Source organism: Gouania willdenowi, chromosome 17 (genome assembly GCF_900634775.1).
Source record: "Gouania willdenowi chromosome 17, fGouWil2.1, whole genome shotgun sequence".
NCBI classification, from domain to species: Eukaryota; Metazoa; Chordata; class Actinopteri; order Blenniiformes; family Gobiesocidae; genus Gouania; species Gouania willdenowi.
The window spans coordinates 14,763,399-14,785,768 of NC_041060.1; the positions used below are offsets into that span (position 1 = coordinate 14,763,399).

The following is a 22,370-nucleotide window of genomic DNA, read 5'->3' on the forward strand; positions in this document are numbered from 1 at the left end:
AATGGCAAGGCGTTTGTGCCGATTCTGTCCCTACAGGGTTGGACTGTTTTTAGAAAACAAATTACTGAAAAGGCGAATCCAAACAATACAGAGCCAGTTTGACAGACAGAATAGGAGGATCATTGACCTTGAAAACAAGGTGAACGCTGGAAACCATCGGAAAAGGAGGCGCTTGGATCAACACGTCGACTTTTCTGACGTCCACCAAGGTCAACGAGAACAGTTGAAACAGCACGAAAGAGATGAGGCTGAATTACTGGCAACGACACAGGCCAAAGAAAATAGTGTACACCACCACATAGATGAGCCGCTAGAGGAGAAGTACAACATGGAGGAGACACACGTAGAGGAGCTGAAAGAGAAGGAAGAAAACATTTTTTTCCTGGACGAAAACAGAGACCTCTACGCAGAACTGCTAGAAACACAGGCTGAGTTTAAGAAGCTGGGGGAAAGGTTTAAAATTCTTGAAAAGAAAGTCGAGGCAGCAAACAGAGAATTTAAGTTGATTGGTGACATCATTTTAGAAGCAGAGGAAGCTTTAGGAGAAGAAGTTGTCTAATCTGCCGTAAAATGGACGCTCTAATCAGCTACAGGTGGCGCTGGAGAACAAACGGTTTTTACCGTGCGGAACGTGCTAAACGTACCATCACGTGGAGTACTACCGTTTTTTATACCCTGCAATATGATCAACCTTGGTTTTGGTCTGACTGTACGCCTGAACCCACTTATCAATGCGTACTTCATATCATATCATATTCGTACATTTTTTTAAAGAAATAACGCCGTTACCGTTACAATATGGTGCGTTTGTCCGTTACTTTACTGTTTACAGTGACGCTACATATTTTCGCGGGACAGCGTGCCAAAACACGATAAAACAGAATCTCGTTAAACTGATTTGTTTAGCATTGTGTAGATGAGAAAAATGCAGTTTTTGTAAAGCGGAGTTGGTCAAAATTTATTCCAAATGTTATTCAGATTGCGTTCATTTATTTATTTTAGAAGGTTTTTTGTGTTTATGTTAAACATTGTTGTTAGTTTTTGTACTTATGCTGTAAGGGAACATTCTAAGGCTAGACACTACCGTTTTATGATGCTGAAGCCACTTTAATTTTTGATCTTTGATTTTGAATAATATTCACGTTGTTTTGTTTTATTTATTTATTTCACAATTGCTTGTAACATTTTCAGTTTCTGGTCTCAGGTAAATAAACTGGTATTGAAAGAATACTTAGTGTTTCAGTCAGATTGGTCTTTGTAAAGATTAATACTGAGCAGAGTTTAGTACAGTGAATGTAAATGATTAGAAACTGTAGGGATAGATACAATAACATTTCATTTATCAGAGGATTTTATCCAAAACAATGTTAATACAGGGGCACAGTTGATCAACAGTGGATTATTATATTATTACAGCACTGATATGAGGCTGTATGGACACAAATGTCCCCAAAAAATAATACATTCTTTAATTCTAAGTAACTCAAAAGTTACTTTTTCCAGTAACGCATTACTTTTTGGTGTAAGTAATTAAAATATTAACTGAGTTACTTTGTGAATGTAACTAGTAACGGTAACGAGCTACTTTTTTTCAGTAACTAGCACAACACTGGTTGCAAGTATAGTCACTTTAGTAGAAATAAAATGAATGACAGACTATCAATAGAATACATGAATAGGGTTTTAATATTACTTTAAAAAAAAATATTTAGGTTTCTGCAATCAACTCAGATTATGGAAAATTAGCTGTAGACAAGAAGTCACTTTAGCTAACACAGTAAAAAAAAAAAAAAAAAAAAGCTCCATACATTGGTCCCAGCACATAATCAAATGAAATCTGGGAGAAATTTGTTTATTTTTTGTCCCAGGTGTCCCAGGAAACTGCCATGGACTTTATACTGTAATGACCTGCCCTACTCTGCCCCTGATTGGCTCTGACTGTTTTTCAAGTGACCAATCAGAAAGGAGGTGCCGTCCATGCAATGGATGGTGCCAAAACTCAACATCACCGCGCGCGGAGAGATCCCAGCGAGAGCACAGACTGAGATGGCGAGTGTGCAGAAAGGCGTTCGCAGAAAGTGATCTAACTGTGCGCGATTACAGTTTTTATGCGCTTGGGTTTTGGCACTAAATTGACACCATACTCTTCAGTCGTCTCAGTGAGGTGTGTACTCAGGATTCTTGGTGACATCGTAGATATTGGGCACTCAGTGCTTTCAGCACCGCCCTCTGGCGGTCAGGAAGGATGAAACAGAACGAAAGTTGCGTATGTAACTATGGTTCTATGAATCCCGGATGACCGCCAGTTTCTCTGTCACTCAGAATTCTTGTGTGTCAGCGAGAAGATTCTAGAGGAACAGAGTCATGGGTGACATATTGCTTCCGAAGCGTCATCCCGGGTCACAGGTGCAGTAGTACCCAGCGGAAGCCCCCGAGCGGAAGCCCCTGACAGGACTTTTCATTCTTTCTTTGTTTTTATATTGTGATATATTTGTACATATATTAAAATAAAAAAAAAAAAAAATGTTTTTCATTTGTCATTATTTACCAGTGCTTATGATATGGACCTAAAAAGCAACATTGGTTTTGTTTGTTTGTTTTGCAAAAATTAACATGCATAGTTATGAGATGCCGATTGGAAAGTTGCACATGCTAAAATAAACAGCAATGTTTTTCAACGTTTAGCAACAAACCACATTTAAAAAAACGTTTGTGAATTTTTTTTACGTTACTTTGACCAACTTCACAGCAATATTTGTGAAATTTGTGATTTTTTTTTATTGTAAAAATATGTCAATGTTAAATCTAAATGTTAAATCTGAATGCTAAATGTCAATCTTGAATGTTTGATATAAGTGTTAAATGTTAAATCTAAATGTCAAGGGTGAAACTAAATATTTAGCCAATTCACCGGAAGTACCAAAATGAAATCTCATTGAAATTTACATTTAACATTTAGATCTAGATTTGATGTTTAACATTTAGGTTTAACATTGACATTCTTTATTATGAGAATTTTTCCTACAAATATTGCTGTAAATCTGCTCAAAAGTAACATAAAAAAATTTACATACGTTTTTCAAACTTGGTTTGATGCCAAATGTAGTATGTGCAACTTTACAATCGGAGCTCCATACATACATCCTTAATTATCTTTTTCTCAAATTAAAGTGAAACCGTGAAGTAGTATATCGAACTTTCAGCTCTTGGTTTGAGAAAGGTTGGTGAGCCCTGATCTAGAATTTGTTTTTGTTGACACCGACCCAAATGAAGCGGAATTTCCAGGAAAACAAATTCTAGAGTGTTTAAAAACACTCCATGTTTCATTCCCCCATAAAGTCCAGGAAAGTACGGTGGTAACCAGCTTAACCTGACAGTCAACATGTTGCATACCTCAACAATGAGCCATCTGTGTGCATACAGTGGGGTAAAAAGTATTTAGTCAGCCACCCAATTGTGCAAGTTCTCCCACTTAAAAAGATGAGAGGCCTGTAATTTTCATCATAGGTATACCTCAACTATGAGAGGCAAAATGAAAAAAAAAAAAAACCCCAGAAAATCACATTATAGGATTTTGAATGAATTTTTTGGTAAATCCTCGGTGAAATAAGTATTTGGTCACCTACAAACAAGCAAGATTTCTGTCTCTCACAGACCTGTAACATCTTTTTTAAGAGGCTCCTCTGTCCTCCACTCGTTACCTGTATTAATGGCATCTGTTTGAACTCGTTATCAGAATAAAAGACACCTGTCCACAACCTCAAACAGTCAGACTCCAAACTCCACTATGGCCAAGACCAAAGAGCTGTCAAAGGACACCAGAAACAAAATTGTAGACTTGCACCAGGCTGGGAAGACTGAATCTGCAATAGGTAAGCAGCTTGGTGTGAAGAAATTAACAGTGGGAGCAATTATTAGAAAATAGAAGACATACAAGACCACTGATAATCTCCCTCAATTTGGGGCTCCACGCAAGATCTCACCCCGTGGGGTCAAAATGATCACAAGAACGGTGAGCAAAAATCTCAGAACCACACGAGTCCTCCGTGAATGACCTGCAGAGAGCTGGGATCAAAGTAACAAAGGCTACCATCAGTAACACACTACGCTGCCAGGGACTCAAATCCTGCAGTGCTAGACGTGTCCCCCTGCTTAAGCCAGTACATGTCCAAAAGTGGATTGCGCGAATGTCATATGGTCAGATGAAACAAAAATAGAACTTTTTGTTTAAAATTCAACTCTTCGTGTTTGGAGGAGAAAGAACACCATATCTACTGTAAAGCATGGGGGTGGTAACATCATGCTTTGGGGCTGTTTCTCTGCAAAGGGACCAGGACGACTGATCCGTGTAAAGGAAAGAATGAATGGGGCCATGTATCTTGAGATTTTGAGTGAAAACCACCTTCCATCAGCAAGGGAATTGCAGATGAAACGTGACTGGGTCTTTCAGCCCGACAATGATCCCAAACACACCGCCCAGGCAACGAAGGAGTGGCTTCGTAAGAAGCATTTCAAGGTCCTGGAGGGGCCTTGTCAGCCTCCAGATTTCAACCCCATAGAAAATCTTTGGAGGAAGTTGTCCGTGTTGCCCAGTGACAGCCCCAAAACCTAACTGCTCTAGAGGAGATCTGCATGGAGGAATGGGCCAAAATACCAGCAACAGTGTATGAAAACCTTGTGAAGACTTCCAGAAAACGTTTGACCTCTGTCATTGCCAGAAAAGGGTACATTACAAAGTATTGAGATTAACTTTTGTTATTGACCAAATACTTATTTTCCACGATAATTTTTAAATAAATTCATTAAAAATCCTACTATGTGATTTTCTGGATTTTTTTTTCTCATTTTGTCTCTCATAGTTGAGGTATACCTATGATGAGAATTACAGCCCTCTCTCATTTTTTTTAAGTGGGAGAACTTGCACAATTGGTGACTGACTAAATACTTTTTTGCCCCACTGTATCTGTCTGATTTACTAGGGATGTCACAAGAGGTATTTTTCATCAGTGGTCATTTTCAGCTGTGAAACCCATGGATCTACTCTGACAAAGTCACAGATTAATCTGGTAACACTGTCTTGCAACATTCTAATGCAATGAACAGGGCTGTGTAAACGTCAAGTAATGCACAGCATGTTATGAAAGCTAACAGGAAGCAGGAGAGAATAGGGCGCTTATGGAAGCAGATTTGAAGTCTTAGCTGTCATCTAAAAATGAGGAAGGTTCATTTTTTTTCCCACAGTTAAGTGACGAATGACGTTAACTGCACAAAAAAAAGCACAGGACACTGGGTCTTTTGTTTGAGGACTGTTAAAAAAAACGCGTCATGTGCAACACTTGTGACTAAGTGCACGGGGTTGGTTGTTTTTCATTCAATTTGGTTCAATTTTCCCCAAGCCCTATGACAGCTCTGTCACCATTGGAATGTAAGTAAATGTGTCCAACAATGTAAAGCTCTTCATGAGATACTTAGTTTAAAACAACTTTTAAACACTTGGAACAACCCACTACTCAGTGTAGCTATGTTTGCTTTCTCTTTCCAAGTGTCTGTTTTGGTGTGGTGGCCAGTAGAATGTTTGAAGATCCATCACAGTCAGTAGAATCTGTTTGTTCTTTATCAGTCTCTCCATCAGTCCAACTTGGTGACCAACTGGTTTTAGTCTTTGTAAGAAACTTTTAATGCTTGTTTTCAGCAGCGTTGGTGGACTACGTAATGATGAAGGTTAAAAACAAATGTGGGGGGAAAAAAAAAAGGCAGGTGCGCAGGAAGCTCAAAGTTGTATTTTCAAATGTATTTACTTAGGTTTTTCTAAACAACATCTCTTTTGTTAGGAATATCGAATCACGTCATATGGTTAGTGAAAATATGTATTGAACAACCCGTCACTTGTCGTGTATGCTGATGACACAACTATGTTTTATGCTGGTTCCTGTTTCCAATGTACTGGTAAAAGTGCTGGGTGAGGTTATGAGAAGCCTGAATAATAATATGCTTTTAAATATCGCAAAAACTTAATCTATGTTAAGTGGGAGTAAACAAAGGCTGAGAAATCAAACTAAGTTGACTCTTGCTTGGCAGTAGAACAAATTGAAGATATTAGGCATCGCAGTGGATCAGTATATATATATATATATATATACACTGTATATATGTGAGCAAATAGTTCATTCCTGGAACATTTTGGTAATATGAGCTTGGACAGTAAATTACCAGAAGGAGGATGTGCTACAAAGAAAAAAGATGCAGAGACTTCCTGGAAACAAAAAACTTTTTGATAAAGCAAAAGAATGAAAATAATTTGTGAGGTATGTCAGGTGACTGTCAGTGTTTGGTCTCACAACCAAAAGTGTAGAAAAGACAGATTTGGTTCTTAGGTTTAACTGTGACTGAATTTTAAAGTGATATTACTTATTTCAGCAGCTTAAAAAGCTGACAAATATCTGATTTCAGCTAAAACACTAAAAACTACCTATAAGATTCATTTTAAATTGTGCCAGTCGGTATATTTAACTTCCTTATGCTTTACTGAACATCTTCTGTATATCCCCGTCCTGCGTTTCTCATAAAAACTTAATAAACATTGCTTTGTATTTGTAATTTAAGCACTGAGTACAAACAAAAAAGTTACGTGCCATATCAAGGTGTTGAAATCCAACCTGGCAGCTGAATTAAAAGTGGTGACACACAGTTTTATAAAGAAACAAAGCAGAAGATTATTGAAAACACTCTAAACTGGTTGCACGTTCATTATAGTAAATAAATAAACACAATTTAAAAAAATAAAACGTCCTAGGGTTGTGGCGATAACGTTGAACAAGTCATAATTAAGTATTGAAAGGTCACTGAAAAGTAACAATTATAGTTATAAGACCAACAAATTCTCTATACACAGTGATTGTGTAAACTGGCACATGTGATGCCTGCATTGTTTTAAAAACCGGTTCCCCCACGACTGGTGACGAAGCACGTTCAGGGAAAAGATTGAGTTTCGATGACATCAGACTTCACACACTGAGACAGGTATTCAGACAGGTGAATTCTGATCAGGCTCCGCCCCTTTCAGGATGCTCTCTCTGACCTGCATCACCTGCAGATTAAAACCATCCCGAGGCTCCATCTCAGTGAGAGAACCTCAAACTGCTGAACAGAGAACACTGACTGGCCTGCCACTCGTTGGACTTTCACAATAATAAGTGAGTTATTTTTTGGATTATGTCAAACAAACATACTTTTGATTTGATTAAAACGGTGTGCTAATATTCCTTTTATTAATTTTCTAGTTTAAAACTATATGTAAAAAAAACTAAACACATAATGAATCTTTGTAATTAGTAAAAACATGAAAACCAGAGTTGAAACCCAAAATGTTGCCTGTTTAATATTGATCAATGTATTAGGACTGTATCAGGGGTACTTTATATATATATATATATATATATATATATATATTAAACACATAATTTTGGGTTTCAACACTGGTTTTTAAACAAAAAAGAAACTAAAAATAACAATTTAATCATGAGTTCGCAACTAATAGTATTAATAATAATTATATTTAAAATAAATTTAACATGTATTTTGTAAAACTCACTAAGGTTTTTTGAACTAATTACAAAGATTCATTATATTTTTTTGATGTTTTTTTTTTTTCAAAAAATATGAATATTAATAAAAGGAATATTAGCACACATTTCCCCATCTGACACAATTGAAACACATGTTTCAAGCTTTGTAATATGCGCAAGGTGTGATTGCTATTTTCATGTTAAGTGAGTTTAAATAGTTCTATAAACGGTTAACATTAAAGTATTCATAAAATCAGTCAGTGTAATAAAAAGGTGTATACAGTGTTTATATGAGTAGTCTGTGGAATGGATTCAACAAAGGAGGGATTACTGAGACAATTTGTTCATACATGGACATCATGTGATTATATTTACTATAGTGTCGACTCTTTTTGACCAATTGTTTGTGTCTTTTCAGAAAAAATGACGACGGCACTGATTCTGCTGATGGCCATGGTAATGGTTTCTATGGTACACCATGTTCAAGGAACGTCTCACCTGTCATTTGCCAACAACACAGAGGTTTGTCTTTCAGTCATTGTCTCATTAATAGCTTTTTTTTTTTTTTTTTTTTTTGTCGTTTACAATGACATCGCCTATGTTTGACCTTCTGATTCCATTCCAAATGTGTGTTTACACGTCACTGATCCTCTTAGACTTAACAAAGCTACACTGCTCAGACTAACCAAACACGGCGATGTTGTGGTATTGTCTGTGTAAACATGGCGGTTGAATTAGTGTTTGAACAGAATCACTGAGACCTAACAGCATGCATTCACCCACTTTCTATAGGTGATCATAAATATTCTGTCATCCCCATTGTAAACTTCTCCTTTCTTTGTGTTTGTCACAGGTGAACATCACTCGAGCAGGCTGTGGAGACACTAAACTGTGTGTGCAGACTCCTGATGGCTGTGACCCAGCAGCAAGCACCCAGTGTCTGTTTGCGTCGCTCAATGCCAGCACCACCATGGCCCCAAATGGTACCGACCTGTCAGTGGAGCTCAGTGGGAACTCCAGCGGCTACATTGCCCTGGGGCTGACCGCCAACGCATCACAGGTACAACACACAGCATTAATAAAAGGCTTCAATATCTCCTCAAACTGAAAACTTTGAGGAAAATATATGTTATACTTTTGTTGCGGATACCCCCCACCTCCTATGTTTATTTTTGGTAATAAATCTTGCACAATTAGAACTTACATTTATTTGTAAAATAAAAGAAAATGTCAAAATTTACATAAAAAAAAAAAAATAAAAAAAAAATAGCATCAATGAATTCAATAAAGAAAAAAAAAAGAAAAATAAGTGTAGCTACAATTATGAACTCTGAAACATTCAATGCTGTTTTGGCACCGTACATTACATGCAAACAGGTTGGTCGGCTATGATGTGATGCATTTCACTGATTTCTGGTCATTTCATTTTTTCTAGTTTCACAATGTCTGTTAATCGTTTTAAAACAAAACAAAAAAAATCATAATTTACTCAGTAATGGTTGGGTGTAGAAATGAAACTAATTACTTTACGTCTTTTAAAATGTTCTTAAGTACAAGTAAAATTACTGATTGAGAAATATACTTAAAAAAAAAAAAAAAAAAGTACAATCACCCATAAAAGCAACTCAATTACAGTAATTTCAGTACTTGTAATCTATTGCTTTTACCTCTGATTATACTTTGTTGCGGATATAATTTTGAAAAAACTTGGATGTACTATAATGGTGACTCCATCTGGTTTTTTTTTACATTAATAAAAAGTTAAAAGCTATTTTAAGTCAACGGAGTACTTGAGAAAAAAGAATACTAGAGTTTAGCTTTAAAAGTAAATAAATGCTTGATTTTTCCCTATTTAATATAACACATTTCTTCTGACATTATAACAATATGTTTCATACCTTTAATTGAATATTTTCCTCTAGTATGAATAAAGTATAATCTTATCTTAACCATAAGAAATCCATCCAGTTCCCTACAGAGTTAATAGATGTACAAACACAACCAACCTTACAGTCAATACAGTTCAATATTTACACAATGGGTGAAAACCAGATTACACAACAAACCACACTGAAAACATCTAAGTATTCTATTTATTTAAGGGGCGTGGCTTGTTTCGTGAGGCCCCTGAAACAAATGAATGTATGAAACCCAAAGCAAAACACACACACACAAACCGACAGGAAAATGAAAAATAAAAAAGTCAACAAGAATTCACAAAATAATATAAAATAACAGAAATACATACAAAGAGATTCTAAAACAAACACAAAACCTCAGAAAAATACACAAAATTACAGAAAAATTAAAACAAAGTCAACAAAAATGTACCAAGTAGCTACACAAAATAACAAAAAAAAAAAAATATATATATATATATATATATACAAAATAATTCTAAAATACACATAATGACAAAAAAATATATACAAAATAATTTTAAAATACACAAAATCACAGAAAAATACACAAAAGTTGCTCAGAATGGTCATTGTAAGATATGTTATAGTCTGTGTGGTTTTTATTACTTTATTAGTTATAGTTAAATGATTAAACGATAGTTAGAATATGAAATTATCCATGATTAACTGTGTGTGTGTGTGTGTGTGTGTGTGTGTGTGTGTGTGTGTGTGTGTTTGCAAAACATATCCATTGTCCACCATAGCTGGTTTAAACTAGTTTGGGCCAGTGTGGGGGTATGTGACCCACTGCAGGGACATATGAGCCTTTTTCTCCCCCAAAGTTTTCGTGTTACCATATATGGTATTAAGCCTGCACCCAGAGCGCTGTTGCACAGCCCTCTGGGTGTGGTCTATGTTTTCTATAATAAATACCTGGTTCTGAGGCATCACCATCAGAGCAATCCAACTTATATCGGACTTTTGTGTCTCTTTTTGTTGGGTTTTTCTCCGAGCTGCAGCTCGCACCTCTCTGCCTCTGGTCGCCTTTTAAGTCAGATAGTGTTTTTCTCCCTGAGTTGTGATTGCAACGGTCTTAACGTATTTAGACCCAACATTCACATTTTAGCAACGGTCTTAACGTATTTAGACCTAACATACACTGGTGCCGCAACCCGGGACCTTACATCTTTTCGTCTGGATCGGTGCGGGCGCAACCGGACCATTAGTAAAACTGCCGGCACCCCCTCCTTTGCAGGGGTGGTCACAGCTTGTTCCAGCACCGACCCGGACGGGGAGTGACGGGTCCCACGAACCAGGGAGAACACTGACGAGGTGAGAAGCTGTTTCTTTTCACCATAGTACCCGTGACGTACAACGGGGAGTGGAGACCGTGGTGGGTGACGTAAAACTCACACGGCGTGGTAAAGGGACAGAGAGCAGACGGGAGTTGTTGTGTGTTGTTTCTTTGTGTGTTGTTTCTTTGTTTCTTTTCACCATAGTACCCGTGACGTACAACGGGGAGTGGAGACCGTGGTGGGTGACGTAAAACTCACACGGCGTGGTAAAGGGACAGAGGGCAGACGGGAGTTGTTGTGTGTTGTTTCTTTGTGTGTTGTTTCTTTGTGGTGTTTCTTTGTTGTAACGGTGTCTGTAAATCCCGTGCTGAGAACATGGGTAACGCGCAGCGTAAAGCATTGATGGAAAATAATGATGTGAAATTCATGCAGAGAAAGTATCCCGGTAGTTGTTGCTATTTAGAAGATTGGTACAAAAATTGTGGGTTTGCAGGGAAGTTAGCAGCAGCTAAAATACAGCCTTTTGATGAGACCGTGTGTGTACCGCGTAGAGTTGAGGAGACAAATCAGCAACAGAATGGGGCCGCAGGGGGTTTACAAGAGGGGGGAGCAGTTGCAGGACAAGAAACAAAGGGACCTGTGACTAGGGCGACTTACACAAAACCCCCAAGCCACGAAGAAATAAGTGCGTGTCGTCAGAAATCAGACGAGACGCCAATGGAATATCGTGCCCGTTTAGAAACGGTTTTTAGGACTAATAGCGGGCTTCCTCATTCTCCGCTGGTGGATAATCCATACCAAATACAGCTAAAAATGTGGTTAATTAGTGGTTTGTTGCCAAACGTGTCAGATTTCATAAAAGCAAACTGTGTCACACACCGTACCCTCACTGTTCCAGAGCTAATGGAATGGGCCGAACATGCTTATGAAGTCACTGAAAGAAAGAAAACAAAAACTGAATCAGCTAATGTTAATGTATTGGCTGAGGCCATGGCTGCAGCTCTAATGAGCGAACGCTCAGGGTTTAAAAGACAGGGAAAAAAGCCATATCGTACTAGAACGCCTGATGAGGAATAAAGCCTGTAATTAATGATTTACTGACTGCAGGCGTGTTACAGGAACATGACTCAGCTGAATGCAGCACCCCCATCTTCCCTGTAAAAAAAGCCACAGGGGGGCTGGAGGATGGTACATGATTTAAGAGCAGTAAATCAGGCTGTTAAATCACGAGCTCCAAATGTACCAGGCCCACACACATTGTTAAATGAATTACAACCTCATCAAAAATGGTTCACTGTAATTGATTTAAGTAATGCATTTTTCTCCATTCCTCTTCATAGTACAGCGCAGGGATGGTTTGGATTCACATAAAACAAAATGGGTGACTGAAGGTGCTGTTAAAAATGACTCTGGAGTATTTATGTTAAATGACAAGCCGTGTTTGCCTAGATGTATGTTTGACGTCGTTGCTAGAATGAGCCATGGGTTGGCCCATGTCTCAACAGGAGGGATGGTAGATATAGTCAAACAGTCATTTCATATACCACTAGGACTCCAAACCCATTTTAAAAACTTTTGTCGTCAGTGTATCATCTGTTGTCGTCATAACCCTCAGGGTAATGTTAGGCCCCCTCGGGGTAAGACGCCAGCTGGTACATATCCTTTTGAGGTCATTATGATGGATTTCATAACACTGCACACTATTCAGAGGTATACGTATTGTTTGGTTCTGGTGGACTCATTCTCAAAATGGGTCACCATAGTGCCCGCTAAAACAAATGATGCAATGACAGTGGCAAAGGCCCTTTTGACACGAATAATACCTCAACATGGCATCCCACGACAGATTTGGAGCGACAATGGACCCCATTTTGTTAACAGAGTAATACTCCTGCTGACAGAGGCCATGGGCATTGAATTAAAACATCACTGCTCCTACCACCCGGCTAGTGCTGGATTGGTAGAACGCAACAATGGTACCATTAAAAACAGATTAAAAAAAGCTGTAGAACAAACAAACAGGCCCTGGCCAGAGTGTGTTAACCTGGTAGAAATGTACATGCGCATAACACCAAACACACAGGGTTTGACCCCCTTTGAGGTTGTCACAGGACGACCTTTTCACCTACCCCTCACCAGTTCTAAGTGGGTGCAGGATCAGGAGGGAGAGTTGGATCCAATAACAAAATGGATGGTTAAATTATTCACAGATGCTGAAATTGTTGAAGCTAATACACTGCCTAGTCTCTCTTTACCTGTTTCAGATCCCCTTCGTCCTGGTGATTGGGTCCTCATCAAGGTGATTAAGAGAAAACACTGGTGTACTCCACGGTGGGACGGCCCTTACACAGTTCTGCTAACCACACCAACTGCATTTAAGATAGCTGAAAGACAGACGTGGATACACCAATCACACGGGAAAAAGGTACAGAAACCCACCACAGCAGGTGATACACCCTAGTAACACAGAGATGGATCTGTTGTTCCTCCTCCTCCTCGTGGGATCCCAGGAAGTGCTAGCAGGGGCTCTAAGCTCACCTTGGTATGATTACATAGGTAGATGCCCCGGGGGCTTTAACCTCGTTATGTGCATACCACAAATACCGGACATTTTAAGTGACGTTACAATTCCACTAGAGGCTCTGGCTAATAAAGGCTACACACCATGGAAACATGGTAAGGACTATGTAAATTATGAATGGTACATGCAAGTCCGGGGAGCAGACCAATCATGGTCTACTCATGGTTGGTCTGAGGTACTCCTCCATACAAGCTACACCCCTATTACATGGCCCCTCACACCATCTACACGTACCGTTACAGCGGCATATCTGTCATTGCGAAAAACAATTGTTCAGAAACAAAAAATCCTACTCCTAACCGTTAACACCACCGCGGTACCTCCTTCTTGTTTGCTTATGGGATTCGGCCCTGACGTACAAGGGACAGATCCCATCTTTTGGGTGGATATTTGTATTACACCTCCGGCCACTCCCATTGTAGTTAAACCACGCATGGACATAGTGTTATCACCTGAGGTTAGACAGAATATACGAGTTATAAATGCAAAACCTATGCCAACAGAAGAACCTGACTCGTTACTCGCATTACTGTCTGAACAGAATAATCACGTCCATCATCGTCTGCGCGCTAATTCTTGGTACCGTATGGTAGAACTATCTGCACGAACAGTAACTAATGATAGTTGCTATGTTTGCTCACATCTGCCGCATGCTGTAAAATCCCCAACTTTGTTGTCTGCGTCCCTTCCAGTCCCTGACTCAAAGAAAGTACTAGAATGTTTACAAAATAAGTCCGCGACCCCGTGCCCTCCTGTTCTACCAGTGCTAAAGACCCTCGAACCCCTAGGTCAGGCTGCTAAACACCTAAACACGAATGATGTCCCTTGTGGTAATTATACTCACTGCTATCCTTTATGCGTACGATTTAATGGTCCACCAACTAACACCAAAGGTCTACCATCAGTAGACATAAACCATTGTGCTACCGTTCAGAACGTTCGTACGGTTGTCCCAATGTTTGCTAGAGACGGTGTTTGGTTGAAGTGCGGTGATAAAGTTTATCCTTCCCCTCCAATTAATATGTCAGCCGTTTGTGTACCAGTAGCAGTCACAGATGGGTCTTTCATAGTTCATATGACAATGCCTAGTCGTTCTCGTCGTGAGATTATAACCTTCACACCTCATGATGCAATATGGGGCTCAGATGTCCCTCCCGAACATAGATATTGGTCAACTAGTCAAAAAGTCGTTCATGCTCTTTTCCCTAATATAGGCGTGGGTAAGAATTCCCTTATGGTAGAGACCCTCCAATACCGCTTTCACATGCTTCTTAATGCATCTTTAGCTGTTAATAACAAAATGAATGCTAGAACAGCGGCCACCGCGCAAATGGCTATTCAGAACCGTATGGCTTTAGATACGATTTTAGCTTCCACAGGTGGTGTGTGTGCTATGGTGGGTGCTACCTGCTGTACATACATACCTAATAACTCCTCGGAGTCCATCGAAGACGCCCTGCAAACACTCCGCAACCTGGAAGGTGCCATGTCAGCTGACGAGTCCAATGTCCATTCATCCGGGTGGGACTGGCTGTTCCAAGGCTCCTGGTTCCAATTCCTGCTACGTCTGGGTCTCCCTCTTCTGGCTGTGCTGCTGGTCGTTGGTCTTGCCTGCTGCTGCATCGTCCCCTGTGTGAAGAAAGGCATAGACAACATGATCATCGGTGCTATGCAGGTTCAGGCCTCCCCAGAGTACCAACTCCATGTTATGGGTCTCTCCCCATCTGCCCCATTGATGGACTAAGACCCTGCCACACCTTCCCATCATCACAGTGAGCGGTAAAGGTTCACTGCTACTGGAGGGTTATGTGCTGGTAACCTCTGACCCTCCCTTACCAACTCCAAACACACACTGAGACCTAAAGCCCTATTTTCAACACCATGGTTTTGGGTCATCAGTTGTACATACACCCTGAACTGTCTCCAGATCACCGTGGATCAGAATCGATGTTCGCCCCAGCAGGGGGGGACGGTGGGGAATTTTTCCCGTACTAGCTGTCGGGTTTTCGCCCCACCTCACGGTGGTCATCCCTGTTGTTTTGGTCCTATGATGGCACCGGGTAAACCTGTGAAGACGCCCGTCTGCTTGATGTTTTCCAAACCCACAACAGGGCGGATATGTAAGATATGTTATAGTCTGTGTGGTTTTTATTACTTTATTAGTTATAGTTAAATGATTAAACGATAGTTAGAATATGAAATTATCCATGATTAACTGTGTGTGTGTGTGTGTGTGTGTGTGTGTGTGTGTGTGTGTGTGTGTTTGCAAAACATATCCATTGTCCACCATAGCTGGTTTAAACTAGTTTGGGCCAGTGTGGGGGTATGTGACCCACTGCAGGGACATATGAGCCTTTTTCTCCCCCAAAGTTTTCGTGTTACCATATATGGTATTAAGCCTGCACCCAGAGCGCTGTTGCACAGCCCTCTGGGTGTGGTCTATGTTTTCTATAATAAATACCTGGTTCTGAGGCATCACCATCAGAGCAATCCAACTTATATCGGACTTTTGTGTCTCTTTTTGTTGGGTTTTTCTCCGAGCTGCAGCTCGCACCTCTCTGCCTCTGGTCGCCTTTTAAGTCAGATAGTGTTTTTCTCCCTGAGTTGTGATTGCAACGGTCTTAACGTATTTAGACCCAACATTCACATTTTAGCAACGGTCTTAACGTATTTAGACCTAACAGTCATCATTCTAAATGCTGACTTGAATGTTGACAGTGTTGCCCCTCGGATCAGAAAATACCAGTTTTGTGGCCCCCACTGTGAGAGAAGTTATAATAAAGCACTTGCAATAACGATGATACAATATTTTTGGAATAGAAAAAAAGACCGAAATAATACGCATTGTGATGTCTTAATATTGCGATACTTTGACGCACTATATATCATTCCACCTTTAATCATCATACATTTTCACCAATGCTTTACTTAGGGACTGTGAGGAGTTGACATAGTCAAGCTGGCTTTTAGGAACTGCAAACATCTTTTGAATAAGCCCCAGTGGAGTGGCATTTATGCACCTAATAGGTCATTTATTGGTTAATGAGAGGTGTGTTACTGTTCGATTAGACAGGCGTGGGCACAGGTAGGAATGCACAGTATTCACAGATGATTAATCACAGGAATGCTATCGCAGGTGTCGTTAAAAACCAGACTTCTTAAATGACACCCAACAGCTGACGTCATTCTCATGATGACTTGTTGCACTGGAACACTTCTGTGCAAATTGGTCCCATTATCTTAAACAGCCAACACCAAAAAAACATTATGATGCGTCTGGGTTTTATTTCTTTTCAGCAGCAAATTATGTTTTAATTCAGGACAATCAAACCATCCATTGAGTGTTATTTGTTGGGCAGTGCTGCAGCTCTATCCGCTGACTCATCACCGGGACAAGGCAGGGTTCACGTTTAACAGGAAACCAGACGTATCAAACTGGGATACATGAAATTTGAAAAAGAAAAGTTGAACCACTAAAGTTGGGATTCACTTCTTGGTTATTTTATCTATGCATCATTTTGCCGAATTGGCAAAAAAAAAACAAACAAAAAAACAAATGGAAAAATTTTCTGCAAGGTTTTCAAATATGCGGTTAATGTGCCAGACTGGGTCCAGTTGGGCCTACGGTTTGGTGGCTGAGAAGTGCAAAACATATTTACAAATGCCACAACAAATTTTTACAATTTTGAAAGCAAATATACATAATTATCTAAAAAAATTAATTACAAATAGCAAAACAGGTCAAAACAAATGAACAAATATGGAAACACTTTTACACGTACAATGTCTTTTGCTATCAGTAATTTTTTTAAGCTAGCTGTGTAAATTTGTTTTTAAAATTTGTTGTGGCGTTTGTTAAAGTGTTTTGCTCAAAGATGTAAATATGTTTTGCATTTCTCAGCCACCGTACTATGGGGTACCTTTGGTTAACCCATGGAAAAAGAACAATAATAGTCTTCCAAAGGAAGTTTTTTTAAATACATATTTTAGAGTTTTGTATAAAATGCTCCAAATCCCCATGTCAACTTTGTCAATAGACAGTTTTTTATTAATTTTAAACTAACTGTCCATCCTTGTCTTTCAGGGAACCACCTTGCTTTTCATCTGTGCTCAGAACAACGGGTCGTTCTTTTTCCGAACAATGACAAGAAACAACAGCAACAGCATGATTTCTCCCTCAGAGACGGTGAGGCTCCCCAACAAACATCTTTTTCTTTCTTCCAAATTCATTCATGATGAAGAACCAAATGGAAAATGGCTGGAAATCTAACTCCTTGTTTCCTTCCTCAGAGAGTGACAGAAATACGAGGCTCTGTAAACGGTGATATGATCCAGTGTGAGTTCATCATCCCCGGTGCCAACGCCACTGACACCAGGAGCAGCAATGACACCATGTTCATCGTCATCCTGGGCCAAGGGCCCGTGAACGGAAGTAAGAGCAGAACCACAGAGCTAAACATTGTACTGAGTCATTTACAGTTCTTTTCTCTAATTAAACACACATCATTTAGTAATAATCACAGACTGGAACAGTTTAAACGTGACCTCAAAGATCCTAAAACACACAAGACAAACTCAAGGCTCGGGGGCCAATTCTGGACATGAGCAACTGGTGGCCCGGGGGCCACCTGCGGCACTCGGTCTAAATCTGTGTGGCCCCCCAGGACAAATCCACCAAAAATTGCATTTCAAGAATTTGGAAGTAATATAAAGCCTGACATAATACACAGAATAACTCCAAAAACACACAAAACAACAGCAAAATGTACAGAATGTCAACAAAAATAAGGAAGCAACAACAAAAAAGATTCCAAAAATAAACAAGAAAGACATCAGTCACACAACAACCACCTAAATTCATAAAACAACAACACATACAAAATGACGCCAAAAAAACCACACAATGCTAACACAATTTCACGAATTGACAGAAAAAAATACCCAAAATGACAAAAACACTGAAAACATTCCAAAAAGGCACAGCTTGACAATAAACGAAATGCAAACATAACACACAAGAAATAAAATAAAAAATAAGTAATTAAAAAAAAACATAAAAGAAAGCAGACATTCCCAAAATGACAGATAAATATACAAAATGACTAAAAACTCAACAAAAAAACTCAAAAAGACATCAAACAACAACAAAACTATTTGTTCTTTCCAGTATTAACACTCAGATTGGTTGTTATTCTTAATACTGGCATGAATGTTGATCATATGGCCCTTTTTTCAGACAATCATATTTTTGTGGCCCCCGCTTTGATTACAGTTTGCCATCCCTGCTTTAGGGCCTCCAATGTGGCCCCCAGGACAGAACGAACATGAAGAATTAATGTGTGAATCACAATTCAGTTCTAGATATCACAGGCCCTTAAAATACACCAATTCAATGAAACATTACAATATTTATTAGTGTTCACAGTTTTCCAATGTTTATATCACATGATGGCAATCATTTTTAAAAGGAAATTGTTGAAAGAACTCTCAATTTTTTCCAAAAATTATGTAATTTAACTCAAATGATCACATTTTGATTTTAAGGTGGAAATACAAAGTAGGGCATATTCTTGTTTTCTCACCAATAATTTAACACCCCATGTCCTAAAACATCTGCACTCTCACTCTGCAGCTGCCATCGGGTCCTTTAACGAGACCCTCAGGACTGACCTTCTGAACGTCTCAGACCCCAGCAGCAACGTTGCTCCGACACCAACCTCAAACACCACCTCATCAGCCTCCACCAGTGCTGCTCATCTTCATGGTAAACCAGCAGAACTGACACCCAGTAACTTTTATATTCTCTCTGTCACACCATGATAAAAAAAAGATCATATTCTTGTTTTAAACCTTTATATTCTCAGAGTAGTGTGATGTCAACTTATAGTTATTGTGTTGGTTTAAGTACACTAGTTCTGATTCAATCATTCACTCAAATTGGCAATTTAGAATCTCCAGTTGGTTTAAGATGTGTTTTGGGTTTTTTTTTTTTTTTTAGAGTAGGAATTAAGGTGTAAGAAAAAATCGATTCGGTGATATATCCCAATATTTGACTGTGCGACTATCATGTCCATTCAAAAAAATATATCAAAATTATTGTTATTTTTTAAAATCATGTTATTTTAAAGAAAAAAACATGTAATTGCGCTAACATATGCATAGCACATTTATCCGGTCTTATTTAATTTAATTTAATTTAATTTAATTTAATTTAATTTAATTTAATTTAATTTAATTATACTGGGCACTTTTAAAGTTGTATGTGGTTATTTTTTTTTAAAATAATTTAATAAATTCACAGAATCAGAATCTGTTGTCGAAGGGAAAGTTAATTTTTTTTGAAAAATGTAATTTGTAATTTGACAGTATGCTAGATCCCACTTGTTTTTGATATTTGTACTTGAATTACAGTTAGTTACCATTTACTTGTTCTCGCAAGTTTAAAAAATAAATGAAATAAATTGTATTTCATACCATTTTTTACTTGTAAAGGTGAATTTTGTCATTATTCTTACTGCAATATATTGGTTAGTATCAGGATATATCGCATCGTGACATGCAAATCGTGAATCGTATCATGTCAGATTCATGGCAATGCACACTCCTGGAGAAATTATGTGCAAATTCCGAAAAGTCCCTTCACACTTACTTTTGGTTACCAGAGTATTCTTTCCTCTGACCATTAAAACCAGTTAAAAAAAAAAAAACCCACTGGATGTTATAGATCTATTAAAGATGTGCTGAAACAGATGTTCTGATAAATGTGTTCTCTGTCCAGATGTGCTGCTGCTGCTGCTGCCCAGTGTCCTCTCGGTGTCTCTCCTGAAGACGAACTAACAGGATCCTGACAGTGCTGTGACACAATGATGTCTGTAATAAGTGTGACGTGAAAAAAAATACTCAACGTATTGGCCGATTTATTACATGTTGTTGCAAACCGTTATTTACAGCATTAACCAGACTTTTTTTTTGCACTTTGAGCTCAAAAGAGCAATGGTGTACAGTTTTCTTTGTTTATAGGTGTTTTCACGTTGTGCAAATGATAACATATTTGTAAAATATATGAATTTGATCACTGCAGTGGTTGCATTAATATTGGCCAGCATCCAGGAGAAGCATTGGCCTTGTTTATTGTTCTGTAAATGTTGTACTGTATAAGCCATAAAGAATAATAAAAGTGATTTGTAATCAATTAGTTTATCTTCAATATCTGATGTGGTTCATGTCAGGTTCTATTTGATCAGAAGGAGATTTATATAGATTATGTTTAAAGCAGTTCTAACACTGCTTTAGTGAATTTAAGATGTCATCCACCTTACATATACAGTATAGACTAATCAGAATGCCAGAAAATTTGATTTATCTTTGTTTTGCGTTTAAAAAAGACTAATGTAAGTTATTATGAAGGATATCCTAAGACACGCGTGTCAAACTCAAAATTAAAGTAGATTAAATAGAGATACATATTCTGTTCAGTTTCTTTATTGGATTAAATGGTGATCATACTGAACAATTATCGATAAAGAAGTGGTTCACAGTTGATCTCATTGTACAAATAATTTTATAGAGTTTCTACAGGTAACAGCAAGTCAGATTTAAGGTTTTAATGCCCAATTGTTGTATTTTTTAATGAATAAATAAATTATAAATAAATGAAAAAAATTGCATATTTCATTTACGTTTTGTAAACATTCCATCAAGCAGAGGAATGAGGAAAATTTCAATATTCAAAAGAAACTTGTACACAACAGAAAACTTTGAAGCAAAAAAAATAAAAATAAAAATAAAAATTGTACAATTTCAGCCAAAAACTGCAGCTTAAACGTCATAAAAAGATACAGTCCAGGCACTCATCATTTGCAAAAATAAAAGAACACCAAATAAAATTGAAGGTCATTTCTTCAGGCCCTGTGCGGGAAAAAAAGAAGTAGTTAATATGAGTTGATCCACACATGTTAAAATAAGTGTATATATGTATTTATTGGCCCATGTATTGATATTTCAACACATCCATAATAAATCATTAAACATGAGACAGATATCTACTCCTAATACTTTGTCTCATTTTAGCACAAAGCAAGTGATTTCAGAAAAACAACAACAACAACAAAAAAAAACATATACACCAACACATCACCAACTTTTGATTTGACATTTTATTGAAGTGTTACTTTGTATTACTAGACAATGGGCATGCGCACCTGACGAACTGCGCATGCGCGTCAGTCATGGTGAAAGAAAAAAAAAGCTGAGAATCTTTCCTTAAATTTTTAGGGTTAGGGTTAAAATTAGGGTTTAACATAGTAGGAAAATTTAAGGTAGCAAAACATTGTACGTATAGATCGTTTGCGCCGACGTCACGATTTTCCCATGATCCTCTCTGATTCACTAGTTTCCGCCATCTTTTATGATAACTTTTATTTACAACACGGCGGTAAACCGTTGAGAAAAGGGGCAAAATGGGAGTTAAGTGCGCAGTTGTCGGGTGTTATAACAATTCTGCTCGCAACAATGTTTCATTTTTTTTTAGTTTACCTACTATTATATATATATAATATATATAACAGCGTGAAGGGCCAGAAATCGAAGAATTAACTCGCAGACGTCAATGACAGTGGCTCACAAATCTGCACAGATCGGACATCAAACCCACCAGTATGTAAAGGGTAAGATTTTTGTTATCCATTACTACCCTGACTTATGTGCTTATAATATAACAGGAACCTCGTACTACCAGGCGTGTGTGTGTTTACATTTGTTTCTTCCTTTGCATTGTATTTTTTACAACAATATTCCTCACCCATCCCGACACAAAAAAGTTGTATGAGGAGAGGTTTTTGTACGCCTTCATTTGTCTCCTTGTTACAAAACTTGTAGTGAGTACCAAGTAGTTTTATCTGGGATATTTAATCCTTGATAAATTTGGGAAAAATCACATGAATCCGCCATTGAAGATGTGTTGTCATGCAGCTGTATACATGAGGGATGGCGGATAACAAACATGCACCTATACGTGTAAATATTTACG

At 38.2% G+C, this 22,370-nt stretch overlaps 2 protein-coding genes across 3 annotated transcripts; both read left to right on the top strand.

The window, feature by feature from the left end:
• The first annotated feature begins 7,070 nt into the window (after positions 1–7,070).
• On the top strand, positions 7,071–20,530 carry LOC114479448 (putative ferric-chelate reductase 1). The gene is made up of 7 exons (XM_028473123.1): positions 7,071–7,193; positions 7,984–8,087; positions 8,419–8,625; positions 17,427–17,528; positions 17,633–17,774; positions 18,975–19,106; positions 20,121–20,530. Exons 2-7 carry the CDS (start codon positions 7,989–7,991, stop codon positions 20,177–20,179), a joined length of 741 nt encoding a protein of 246 aa, XP_028328924.1. The 5' UTR covers positions 7,071–7,193; positions 7,984–7,988; the 3' UTR covers positions 20,180–20,530.
• LOC114479447 (uncharacterized) lies at positions 10,509–15,577 on the top strand. 2 transcript variants are annotated; one of them, XM_028473121.1, is made up of 2 exons: positions 10,509–10,798; positions 13,026–15,577. In XM_028473121.1, exon 2 carries the CDS (start codon positions 13,233–13,235, stop codon positions 15,084–15,086), a length of 1,854 nt encoding a protein of 617 aa, XP_028328922.1. In that variant the 5' UTR covers positions 10,509–10,798; positions 13,026–13,232; the 3' UTR covers positions 15,087–15,577. The 2 variants fall into 2 exon arrangements, with proteins under 2 accessions (XP_028328922.1, XP_028328923.1); XM_028473122.1 differs by lacking the exon at positions 10,509–10,798 and adding an exon at positions 10,878–12,475 and having other exon boundaries at positions 14,502–15,577.
• Positions 20,531–22,370: the final 1,840 nt, after the last annotated feature.

Excerpts from the sequence above, each read along its gene's own strand:
- LOC114479448 (XM_028473123.1), top strand. The coding sequence starts at position 7,989 with ATGACGACGGCACTGATTCTGCTGATGGCCATGGTAATGGTTTCTATG. Across the intron at positions 8,088-8,418 it reads CATTTGCCAACAACACAGAG|GTGAACATCACTCGAGCAGG; the intron begins GTTTGTCTTTCA and ends TGTTTGTCACAG. Across the intron at positions 19,107-20,120 it reads CAGTGCTGCTCATCTTCATG|ATGTGCTGCTGCTGCTGCTG; the intron begins GTAAACCAGCAG and ends TTCTCTGTCCAG.
- LOC114479447 (XM_028473121.1), top strand. The coding sequence starts at position 13,233 with ATGGATCTGTTGTTCCTCCTCCTCCTCGTGGGATCCCAGGAAGTGCTA.